General features: G+C 49.6%; 4 protein-coding genes across 4 annotated transcripts; 2 read left to right on the plus strand and 2 right to left on the minus strand.

Moving 5' to 3' along the window:
- Window positions 1-374: 374 nt before the first annotated feature.
- Window positions 375-2,189, plus strand: FPRO_09478 (putative methylcrotonyl-CoA carboxylase beta chain, mitochondrial precursor; the record flags this gene model as incomplete). The annotated part of the gene is made up of 3 exons (XM_031232875.1): window positions 375-913; window positions 967-2,011; window positions 2,067-2,189. 3 exons carry the CDS (start codon window positions 375-377, stop codon window positions 2,187-2,189), a joined length of 1,707 nt encoding a protein of 568 aa, XP_031082768.1.
- Window positions 2,190-6,020: 3,831 nt separating this feature from the next.
- FPRO_09479 (uncharacterized protein) lies at window positions 6,021-8,670 on the plus strand (the record flags this gene model as incomplete). The annotated part of the gene is made up of 2 exons (XM_031232876.1): window positions 6,021-7,407; window positions 7,460-8,670. The coding sequence occupies 2 exons, from the start codon at window positions 6,021-6,023 to the stop codon at window positions 8,668-8,670; spliced, it is 2,598 nt and encodes an 865-aa protein (XP_031082769.1).
- Window positions 8,671-9,141: 471 nt separating this feature from the next.
- Window positions 9,142-9,563, minus strand: FPRO_09480 (uncharacterized protein; the record flags this gene model as incomplete). The annotated part of the gene is made up of 2 exons (XM_031232877.1): window positions 9,142-9,368; window positions 9,431-9,563. The coding sequence occupies 2 exons, from the start codon at window positions 9,561-9,563 to the stop codon at window positions 9,142-9,144; spliced, it is 360 nt and encodes a 119-aa protein (XP_031082770.1).
- Window positions 9,564-10,375: 812 nt separating this feature from the next.
- On the minus strand, window positions 10,376-11,446 carry FPRO_09481 (uncharacterized protein; the record flags this gene model as incomplete). Its single annotated transcript, XM_031232878.1, has 2 exons — window positions 10,376-10,568; window positions 10,620-11,446. 2 exons carry the CDS (start codon window positions 11,444-11,446, stop codon window positions 10,376-10,378), a joined length of 1,020 nt encoding a protein of 339 aa, XP_031082771.1.
- Between the last annotated feature and the right edge of the window lie 822 nt (window positions 11,447-12,268).

Consider the following 12,268-nt stretch of genomic DNA (forward strand, 5'->3'; position numbering starts at 1 on the left):
AACGAGATGATGAGAGTGTTTCTCTGCTTATCTTGGTTGCTTTCCCTTCTTCTTCTTGTTTTCTAAGATAGATTTGAAAATGACACGACCGAGGGAGTGAAAAGCGGCCGGAAAACACGGGCTTCGATAGCCGTCTTTGATCGCGGCTTCTATCGGCCGACCCGCTTACCCCAGGTTTTCGACGTCACAAGCCTCGGCCTTGAACGTAGCCCGCGCTTCGGCTTTAGAGATTGTTCATTCTTTAGGAGAATTGAGAAGAGCTTCCTTATTTCCCGTCCTTCTTCCTTGAAAGAGCCTCTTATTCTCGTCGCAGACTTTTTCCAAAGCGAACTGAGTATCCCAGAACCACCAAAAGCAGAGCCTTCAGATCAGATATGACGCTATCACGTTCATCGCGCCAGGCGATACTGCTCGGTCGCCAGTTCAGTCGGCGCACACAGATCTCTTCACAGAAACGAGCTGTCGCAAATCTCACTCCTCCGCACCAGGCCAATGCCATCTCGCGGATTCAGACAAACGTTGATCCGTCATCGGACGAGTTCAAGGAGAACGAGAAGCAGATGAGCGAGGTCATGAGCCGCATGCAGGAGCTCGCCCGCAAGATTCAGCAAGGAGGACCTGAGAAGGCCAGACAGAAGCACATCGCGCGCAAGAAGATGCTCCCCAGAGATCGAGTTACAGCTCTGATTGATCCTGGAACTACATTCATGGAGCTCTCGCCTATGGCTGGCCATGAGCTTTATCCAGAGGCTGAGGTGCCTGCAGGCGGTATCATCACCGGTGTGGGTGTTGTCGAGGGAGTGACATGCGTGATCGTCGCCAATGACAGCACAGTCAAGGGCGGCACATACTACCCCATTACAGTCAAGAAGCACTTGCGAGCGCAGGCTGTCGCAAGAGAAAACAAATTACCGTATGTAACCAAGCATTCTCACACAAAATGATACGCGAATTGACAGCTGCCAGATGCATCTACCTTGTCGACAGCGGCGGTGCCAACCTCCCCCATCAAGCCGATGTTTTCCCTGATCAGAACCACTTTGGTCGCATCTTCTATAACCAAGCCCGCATGAGCTCGGAGGGTATTCCCCAGATCGCTGTGGTCATGGGTCCTTGCACAGCAGGTGGCGCCTACGTCCCAGCAATGAGTGACGAGAGCATTATCGTCCAAGAGCAGGGTCACATCTTCCTCGCCGGTCCTCCCCTTGTCAAGGCTGCGACAGGAGAGGTTGTCAGCCACGAAGACTTGGGAGGCGGCAAGATGCACTCTTCTGTGTCTGGTGTTACAGACTACCTGGCTGTGGACGACGCACATGCTGTCGTATTGGCTCGTCGCTGCATTAGCAACCTCAACTGGCCCAAGAAGTCACCAGAGACTCAAGCCCCCAAGCCTGCCTTCTCAGAACCTCTCCACGATCCCGAGGAGCTCCTTGGCATTGCTACCACCAACCTGCGAAAGCCTCTGCCTATTCGCGAAGTCATTGCTCGTGTTGTGGATGGCTCTGAGTTCTCCGAGTTCAAGCGCGACTTCGGCACTACACTCGTGACTGGCTTCGCCGAGATCTACGGCCACAAGGTTGGCATCGTAGCCAATGACGGTATTCTCTTTGCCTCGTCCGCTGTCAAGGGCGCTCACTTCATTGAGCTCTGCTCTCAGCGCGGCATCCCACTGGTATTCCTACAGAACATTTCCGGATTCATGGTAGGATCACAGTCCGAGCGTGACGGTATCGCAAAGCACGGTGCCAAGCTAGTCACCGCTGTTGCATGTGCTGATGTACCCAAATTCACCGTCATCGTTGGTGGCAGCTACGGCGCCGGAAACTACGGAATGTGCGGACGAGCTTACAGTCCAAGATTCTTGTGGATGTGGCCCAACGCCAAGGTTGGTGTTATGGGTAGCGAGCAATTGGCTGCTGTAATGGAGACTGTCGGCAAGACTGTCGATGGTGGGCTAAAGGAGCGTATTGAGAAGGAGAGCGATGCCATATTCTCCTCTGCTCGATTATGGGTAAGTCACATCTTCATGACTCTTTGTGGATGAATCAAGGCTAACATTTTGGTAGGACGATGGCATTATCCCTCCTCAACATACAAGACGATACCTGGGTCTGGGTCTGCAGGCTGCTATGGGAGGTAGAAACGAGGTCAAGGCCGGTGATACCAGATTTGGCGTCTTCCGAATGTAATGACTTGCATGCAGTAAAATATGTTAATTTATTAGAACCACCTACTGAAGTTTATGTTGACATGTGGGTTGGGAAAGAGTTGGGAAAGGCAGGGCATTGCATAGGGCTTTGTGAACAAGTCAATAGCTCAGTATGTCTTGTCCGGTGCATCCCTTTACTCATAAGCTTACACGACATACACGTAAGTCATATATATAGATCTTCTAGGCTGGAATACTCGAGTGTACGCCCCATCTCTGAATGGAACTAATACCCACTGGCCAACGCATGCATAACTGTTGGACATTGGAATGTAGATGCACCTAGTGTTAAGATGTTATTCTATGATTCTCGCTCCTTTATGTGGCTTCACAAGTTATGTTATTCTAATCGCTTTGTCGACCAGGCTCACTAGTAGGACATGACCACATTTTAGATTTGCAATGAGGTATTCTGATAGTGAATGTCACGCCCGTAGAGTACCAGAATTGTGTAAAAAGAGGCCTTTGGATGTAATATCACAAGAAATTGTATATTCTGTGTACTGAATATGCTAATCTCTCGTTGTTAGGTATTAACAAATAAGTTCAACTTTGTGACGGTAGGATTAGCTTACCCTAGAGATACATGGAACACGCGGGTTATGGAAAGTCAATAAATGATCGACACTTGACAAAGATCCATCCCACCCTGGCGAACTGATGACGTTGGAGGGCCCTCCACCGATAAACTTGAAACACGCCAAGGAATGACGATGGAACCCAACTAAAGTGATAACATGCAGGTCTGATTTGTCTGGACCCGACGCCCGGACATTGATCAATTGTGTATGTACAGCCATTCATGGCTGTTTGCTTTTGATCATGTGAAGCTTCGGGTCCAAACAAACAGTGATTACTTATGTTTAATAAATGCCATCTTGTTGGCCAAAAGCAACTGTCACACAACGGGAAATACTTTCCTTTACGCCAGGGCACGGAATCGATCGAATCCAGATCTTGAAGGGTGAAACACCACGTCGACTCAAATGTAGCCGACACAAGTCAACTTCCAGGGCCCCTTGTGAGTTATCGTAAGATGCAGACACGATAACAGTTGAAGCGTCGCATATGCTAGTAACTCTGTTAGATGCTCCGACGGTTCCGAGCGAATTCTGTATCAGAGTTAAGAAGCGCAGGCTAAACTCACAAAATGTCATGAGATTCAGGCTCAAGTTGGCGGACGGACTGTTGGTAATATGAAGAAATTAAAGGCCATGAACTCAATTGATATGAAATCGCGCATGACCGTGGCTAGTGCATCAAACAAATTGAATCTCATCAAGCACCAAACGACGGACGCTACTCAATGTGATCGTCTAATGTCCGAGGCAGAAGCCTTACCGTGCACTAATGGGGTAGTCTATCTAATCGAGCCCACACGAGTTAGCTTGATATGTAGCGTGACTTCGGCTGTTTATTTCGGGTGTGTCAATTGACATTCATCAAATTATCGTGAACATTTGTTCAGCTTCTCGGTGCAAGGCTGAGCGCAAAAAGCTTGGCCTGTCAAGGCGGAGGAAACAAATAAGATTACCTCCGAACTGATGGAGTCAAATTAAATTGCTCTCGACAGAATGAAAGAAAATAAAGATTGATAAAAGTATGGAGCGCATTCTAAGACATCCAAGGGCCCTAGAAGAGGAGCGTGAACCCTGGAAATTATCTGACAAAAGATGGATCTCGTCTTGTGTTGGTCTTGGTGTTGGTGTTGAGAGAGACAGACATTGATTGACTGACTTTGAGAGAGCTCAAAAAGTCAAAAAGGTGGCTTGCACTCTGTGACTAGGGCCCGAGCTGCAGGAACAGAGCACGCTAGTGTTTCTGCTAAACTTGAGGAGCTACCTAGTACCTAGGTAGGCTGTTGCAAGGGATCCTCCCCTAATTCACCTTAGGTTAGCAGCTTGGCTGGGCTTGGCTTCTAGGGGTTTTCGACATCGATACCCTAGCATGATTGGTGGGACTTACACTTCAGACGGATGAGTAGCCAGTGGGAGAACAGTGGCTTGTCTCCCGTGCATTTATGGGGAAAAACGGCCAACGGCCAGATGCGCCCCTTTGAGAGGTCATGACCGCTGCCCCTTCATCTCTGACTCTCTATCGTCTCTGTTCGTATTGCGCTCCGTGTGAGTGAATCTGATTCTTGAATGGCGTTTGTGAAAGTGAGCAGGGTGGTCCCATGTTGGAATAACGACGATCCTGCAGCAAGATGCTAAGTATCGTGATGGGGCTTGCTCACCCGTAATAACTGGATCAGTCGAGTGGGTGTTTGTGTTGTGTTGTCTCTGTGCCTCTCCCGTGCTCCCGTCTGGGTGTTCCATTGTGGAATAGCCCTGTTTCGCAGGTGAGTGAAGTTCGGGTGTTGCTCAACTCCAACCTAGGGTCCCCCGAAAGCCTCACCAATCTACTAATGTACCCGGGGCTTGGGTCGTCCTTTCAGTTCCATTTTCTCTCTTCTCCCCTCGCTTCGCCTCGCTTTTCTTCCTCCTCTCCAACCTCACCCGCACTCTTTGTGCCTATTGTACTGTACTGGTACCTACAAGCCTGCTTCGACCCAAGCTGTCGTAGGCTGCGCCTCGTTACATTCATTCGTTACTACTTTGATTTTTCTCCAACTGTGCTTCTATTGTGCACCTTTTTTTTTCACAACTCTTCTCTTTTACTATTCCTTTTTTTAACGGGTCTGTCTAGAAGATAATCAGATCAACTCTTTTCTTCTTAACTCTTCTTTTTGCTTTGATATTTTGACAATTAAATAAGGGGCCACAAAGAGATAATCAGGTTCAAGGAAAGAAGCAAGAGCAAGAGCTGGGAAATCAAACGCCTCACCACGCCTTCCTCCTCAACAAACAATTGGTGCCTCATCGATCTGGCTTTAGCTTCTATCCTTCTATAGGATCTCCTTTCACCACTCACAACCATTATCGTCTCATCACCTGGAGCATCCTCAAACCATCGAGACGCAACTTTGAAACGCGATTCGTCCAGAGCCATCTCCTCGGTGACACGCCGCCTCGTCTCACGACGTCGGCATCGACTTTGGCCTTTGCCCACTGGTTCTCGATTCCGACTCGAGTTTCGTCCCCATCTGCTGTGCTGCTCTACTACGGAACCGATCCCTTCCATCCTTTTAGTCGTTGATTGCGAGCCCCTGTGACGTTGACTTGATTTGTCGCGCCCAAATGATCTCATGAAGTCGTGACCTTCTTTCGCTTCTTCGGTATGTTTTCCCTTTCGTTGTTACCAAATCTTGAGATGGCCTGGACGTCATCTTGATTGTTTCACTTCAATCTTTCGCATCTTCCTCCACCCATATCCCCTTGTAATACTAACACTTTCTCTTCAGACTATTTCTCATTTGCATTGCTTGCAGCGCCTGCGAGGTCTGGATTACCGTGCAACAATCTCTCATTTTTGGGTCGATCCGTCTTATTTTCTCTCACGTTCTCTTCTATCCAAGTTTTCATCTTGCCTATTTTTACTTCGCTTCTCACATTTCTCGTAACCTCGACGTAGCCTGTGGCTGTACGACCCGATCGAGTCCAAAAGAGGTCAGCTTTTTATGTTGCAGCACCCAAACAATTCGCACACAGACTGCTTTGTCCATATACGAACGCCGTGTCAGTGCTTCCCCACAAGGTCGACTCAAGCGCTGCAGGTCATCGGATACTGGCATCATTTCATCACTTCGGTTCTTCGCAACTTCTCGGCTTCCTACATACAGTTGAACTGCATACAGGGGCTCGCTACCGGATTCCTAACCGTGTTACGCTGTTGGTTTGGATGAACTCGTGACTTGGCAGAAAGGAACCAAATGAGTCAGATGTATGATGGAAGAGGGATGGACTCAGCACCCGCATCTGGATCTGTAAGGAGAGCACGCGAGATGGCCCAAGGTGGATATCCGCGACAGCAGCCTCTATACCCAGACAACATGAACGACAGCCCGCCTGGCGAACTGAGGGCTCCTCCTCGTCGACCCATGGGAGGACACCCCTCCGCGCAGTCGAGGCTTCCGAAACCCAAGGCTGCGCCTGCCATTGATTATAGAAGTGGAAATTCTGGTGTTGCCATATCTCGACCACAGCAAGTTCCACAATGGCCTCTACCGGGCCCTCCGATGGCCGCTATGAATTCGCCCGACCCCGAACCATATCGACCACCACCCGGTCGACCGACTCAGGCCCCTCAACGACCACCCAGACCCAGCCAAGTTCCTTCTTTGCTGGATCAGTCTCGACTCCAAGAACCGACCCCGGTGTTTCTCACACCGGAGTCTGACGACTATCACTCTTCTGTTCCGCCTTCCCCATCCTCCCGAATGACCACCTCTAGTCTTGGATCGCTCCCTGACTTCCCTGAGCCCAATCAATCGACGGCTACGGATTCTAATAGAAGAAGTGTCAATCTGGGGCCCCCAAGAGCGAGCGCTAATCTAGGACCTCCCCCGTCATCTCGCAGGGGCGCATCATCCTTCTACTCACACGCTTCTTTTGTCTCGCCGATTCCCGAAGAGAGTCTCAATTCGAGATCGCACGGCTCTTACGCCTCAAGTGCGGCTATGCCTGAAAGTTGGCCAGCAGGTTCTCGGGCTGTCAGTCCCTCGTATTACGACGAGACAGACAACAAGAGTCAGGATTCCGCGTATGATGAGTTCCATGATGAGAGCAAACTGGTCCGCAGTGCAAGCATCGGCAAGAGAGGAAAGCCCTCAATTGTTACTACCAAATCATTCATTATGGAGCCCAATCACCGACCTGCACCATCACCGGTTCAGCCTTTCGACTCGGGAACCGGCTATATTGATGCTTCAACAAGCTCTTCTAACACCCTTCCTCTGGCGAAGACGTCGGCACCTTCGCAAAACCCTCATGACAGCCTTAGCCCCGACGCTATCTTGGGTGCATATGCTGCTGCCAGCGCCACCAACTTGTCAGAAGTACCAGTGCCGGCGCCAACGCCTTCACCTCAGCCTTATAGTCGACTTTCGGCTATTCGACGACCCCCAAAGCTGGACATTGAAGCAGTGAGAAGGGCAGAGGAGAGGGGCAGTATCACCAGCTTGCCTGATCTGATTCGACGTGCAACTCGCCTTGCGACCATGATTGATTCTGGCAAGAGACCAGCGAGCCGATTCGACAACTTGAATGATTTCTTTGACGACAAGGGGCAGACTCGAGGGGGTGACAAAGAAAACTCAGGTAAGAAGATCTGCTTTAGGATATGATGTTTTGATGAACTCACCTGTCCTAGGACTATCGGATATGCTGGCAGCATTCCCTCCTCCCGCACAACAACCAGAGCGACAGAACCGTGGATCCTGGTTTCGGACGACATCTTGGCCCCTGGCCCCCACCCGCCAGGGTGATGCTCCTTCACGATCTGGCCTTCGCGAGATGACGCCTTCGGATGAAGGCCGGGGCAAGCGACGTCGGCGCTGCTGCGGTCTGCCTGTGTGGGCGTTTGTCCTCTTACTACTGCTACTTGTTGGTATAATTCTGGCCGCTGTCCTTGTACCATTGGAATTTTTCGTCTTTAAGAACTTGGGCAATGATGAAAAGCCAAAGTCTGCCCTTGCTCAATGCCAAGAATCATTAAAGTGCCAGAACGGTGGAACAAACATCATGTCGCAGGGTACATGCTCATGCATTTGCACAAATGGTTTTACAGGCTCCGACTGTAGCGCAGGTGGCTCCGATGGTTGCACGACTACAGACTTAGGCAACGATCTGAACAACGTGACGCTTGGTAAAAGTATTCCACGCCTTATCGAGAACAGCCAGAAAAACTTTTCTGTCCCTCTATCTGGCACTGCCATCATGGCGAAGATCAATGCTGCAGAGCTGTCCTGTATTGCACAGAACTCCCTGGTTACTTTTGATGGCGCTGCAGCACGCAAAAGGACTTTGCTCGACAGCCTGGCTCTCCAGTTCAAGCGAGAGGCCGCTGCACCGACTCTCATTGCCCGTGCACCTGAAACTGCCCCTGCCGTCGTCGTATCGTCCGAAACCGCCGCGCCAACTACACTGGTGGTTGACGAGGGAAGCCCCGAAAACGCGCCAACCTCAACAAGCGAAGGTGGCAATGCTGCACAAACCTCAGCGGCAGCAGACCCATCGCAGACACAGGACCCGATGACCAAGTTCAAGATCACAAACGAGGTCCTCGACTTTGCGCGTATTGCCGTCCTCTATGTGTTACAGGAGGAGGACGTGGAGAGTGCTGAGGACGCTCAATCTAGCCTTGCACAATTCTTTGCCAAGGCTCGTAAAGAAGCAGGCGTTTTGGTAAAAGAGGCAGCTAATGTCAGTATTGGCGACAAGGAATCGGTTGACTTGTTGAGGTACAAGATCAGTATCGGATCCAAGACAATAGGAGGAAACGTGAAGCGCCATGTGTTATCTCCAATGGCTGCTCTCACCCACCCGTCTCTTCGGCATAGAGCAGTCCATGGGCCAAGGTGAAGCAGAGCAGCGAGGTTCAGATGATCCAGGAGTCAAGAGTAGACACTGTATATAAGGCATGAACATAGGTAAATATGCATTTCGCAATGATGGCGTCGGTCTAGTGCTTTCGTTTCGTTGTTTGCTTCAGTTCAGCTTCACCAGGGCCGGGCCATGGATGGTAATGAGTGCGGAATAAGTAACGGGACAGATGAAGAAGACGGAGAAAGAAAAGAAGGAAAGGAGGAAGAATTTTGCATAGGCATTTCGGAGGCGCCCTTTTCATTTTATCCTTCTATTCTAACCCCCCCTTTTACAATATGTAACACTCGCGAGCGAGATTAGCAAGGGCGTTGTACCAAAAGATAGAGGCCTCAGGACTTGATACTCGATGCCATGAATCGTAAGTTTAGATCATTAGCTCTTTATGAGTAAGGGGTGTCTGTGGCTTTTCTTTATACCATTCCTGAATTTTATGTTGCATTATTCACCTTAAGGCTGGTAGAAGACCTCCTCAACTGGCTTCCACCAAGAAGGCTCGCCGGCCTCGGAGCTCACTGCACCAGGCACGAGACTCTCCTGCCAGGCATCTGTCATCTTCCACCATTCTCTCACACGAGGGTTCTTTGCCATCTTTTCCATGTCGCCACTGTAATCCGAGCCGATGTATTTGAACGAGGCGAAGAGAATGTGGCTCTGGTCATCGTAGAAAATGCTGTCTATACAAGCGATCAGTCTCTATTACAATTGCCTTGTAGAAACACCTCAGGATAGGCCATACAGTCTCGAATATTGCACTCTTGGATCTGCTTGAGGACGTCGGGCCAGACTCTGGCGTGAACTTCCTTGTACTCAGCAAGGTGCTGAGGCCTCAGTTTGACGATCTGAGCGAATCGGCGAGCTGTTTGTGACATGTTGTGTTTTATAAGTGGCGGACTGTACTGTGCGTATTGTTGGTGAGAGTAAGAGTGACAGTGACAGTGACAGTGACAGTGAGAGTAACAGTAGTAAAGTAGGACAGAATAGGATCAAAGTAGTCTAGCAGCTACAGACTTTTAGAACCGACTCCAGATTGGATGGATTGGGAACAAGTAGTTAGTTATATAGCTATACTCGGGTGTCGGGCTAGAATATAGCGAGTCGAAACCCCGCATACAACATGACCTTTCTACCCACAGTTGATGACTTTGGATCGCGAATGCTCCCCCAAAGTGGAAGCTAACTTATTTAGAGTGTGAGCGGATAATGCCCATTCAGGGTCCACAGCCTGTGTGGGGGATGTAGACTTTGGGTGGCACTACTATTTCATGATTGGCGATCTTGGTCTCATATAGTGAATGCATCAAATACCCACATAGTATATCCGACACGAGTTTATGAAGTTCAAGTAATTCATCGACGTATTTCAAGTTTAGCCAACAGTGCCTAGACCATCCATAACCTGATAGACACCGCTGAATCTTTAAAGAAAGGACAATTGCAATTCCAAATCGTTACCAAAGAAAGCCACGCCAAGTCTGATGCGTACGTAGCAATCCAGTTCATAAGACATAATCCCATCCACCATACTCATAACGCCTATCCCGAGCCCGGATCCTTTAAAAACATACAATCTTTGGTATTAATAACACGCCTGCCGTAGAAGGCTGTGTTGGTAGTGGGCGTTCCCCTTTTCTATCAACCACGGCTAAAATGCGGGCAAGTACAGAGTCTCAGAAATCGACTTCTAGTTGCGTGGCTCGTACTGGGGAAGAGCCTCCTCGTCGACCATAAGACCGGACTTTTCGTCTTCAGCAAGCATTTCGGTGATGGCGGCCTTGTGAGTAGCACCAGGGGCAAGCTCAGGCTCGGAGTCGGCAGATTCGCCCTTGAACATGCGGATCACGCGGAGAACCATGGCACAAAGGAACATGGTGAAACTGATTATGTCAGTATGGTGCAAATGGAAGAATAGCAGGGAATTGACTTACAATGCAACTCCGACACCGGCAGCAACACCCATAAGGACAGGGATGATAATATATGCCGTGACGTGTGTAAAAACATCACTCCACGACTGCTCGGGGGCCTTGTTGACGAGAGGACCGTGCTTGAAGTTGTCGGTAGGCTTGTTCTCACCCTTACCATGACCGTGATGGGGCTTGCGACCGTGACCATGGCCCTTACCCTTACCCTTCATTCCGTGGCAGCCCTTACCCTTGAACTTGCTGACATTTTTCCAGGTATCGTGGACCATGCCCTTGGCGCGGCACCACATATCACAGTCCTCTGGTGCCTTCTCGCCATCACCCTTGACCTCGATGCTTCCGATGATGATCTCGCCAACAGGAGCCTTGATGAGCTTTACTGTGACAGGAGGGACGCCGTCGACAAAACGGTCGCCGACTTCGATGATCCTGACTTCGACGTTGACAACCTCGAGATGTTGATCCTTATCGACTCCTTCAGGACGAATAGCCAAGCCATATCCCAGTCGACGCATATCGCTCTTGCCATTGGCCTTGATAACAGCTGCTGACAGGTCTCCGTTCCAAGGGTCGGCGTGAGGATAGAGTTCGAAGCCGTTTAATACCAGACGACGGTCTTGAATGCCGAAATTGAGTTCGAGTTGGCTATCATGGCCGCGGCACTGGAGGCAAGGGACGTCTACGACTTGACCATAGGCGGTCTCGGGGATCTCAAAAGTGTCGACCTCGATGGGAAGAGTGCGGAAGATGCTGTCGTCCTTGTCAGAAGTCTCTGGGACGATGAGGACAGCAGCGGCGGTCGCTGCAAGGGCGAGCGGCTTGAAAAGCATGATGTGATGGAGTATTCGGTATGTGTGATTTGTGTATTGCGATGCTTAATTGACTGATTTGGCGATGATAACGATGATGGCGATGTTGTCGTCGTTGGTATCGTTTGTGTGGAATAAAGAAAGGATTAAAAGAGGGAAAGAATGAAGCGCAGCTGATGGTAACGTGCTCTACTCTCGAGGCGTCGGATGTCTCGGTGGCAAGAGAACCGCTTTGGGTAAAGTCCAAGTGTAAGAGGCATGAAATCTGGGGCCGGAAGGAACGACCCCTCCTGCCGATGACGACGATTTTAACTTCGGGTTTTCTTTCTTGCGCTAACATAATTGGCTCAGCTATTTCATGCACTGCCCTGCTTCTTGCCCACTTACCGTTCACCGTTGGTCAGAAAGAGGCAATCGCAGGTCCCAGGTACTAATTAGTCCTTACACAATTATTTACATCTTACAATTATTTATATCTTCAACGTAGGTATACCTTAGTAGTAGCTTACACTCCTAAGGCACCTCAGTAAGATACCCACCTACACTTTTGTGAACTGAATCAGTAGACTTGTCTTGCTTCATCACGTCTTTATTTAGGTGCTTATGTACCTATCTCTTGGCAATACGCGTACATGTACATGGTCGATTCGTAGTATCAGCCAAATATATAGATCCACTCACATGTCTCACATTCACTCACATCCATCCCTACCTGTTCCAAAGCACGCGACCAAAAGGCCCATACCAGATGAGTTCGTCCAAGAAAAACGATACTTATTATAATCTCGACATGATTAATAGCATGAACTATATAAGTCTCGTACACACATCCGTAACGTCTGT

This window comes from Fusarium proliferatum, assembly GCF_900067095.1.
Source record: "Fusarium proliferatum ET1 genome assembly, contig: FPRO_scaffold006, whole genome shotgun sequence".
NCBI lineage: Eukaryota > Fungi > Ascomycota > Sordariomycetes > Hypocreales > Nectriaceae > Fusarium > Fusarium proliferatum.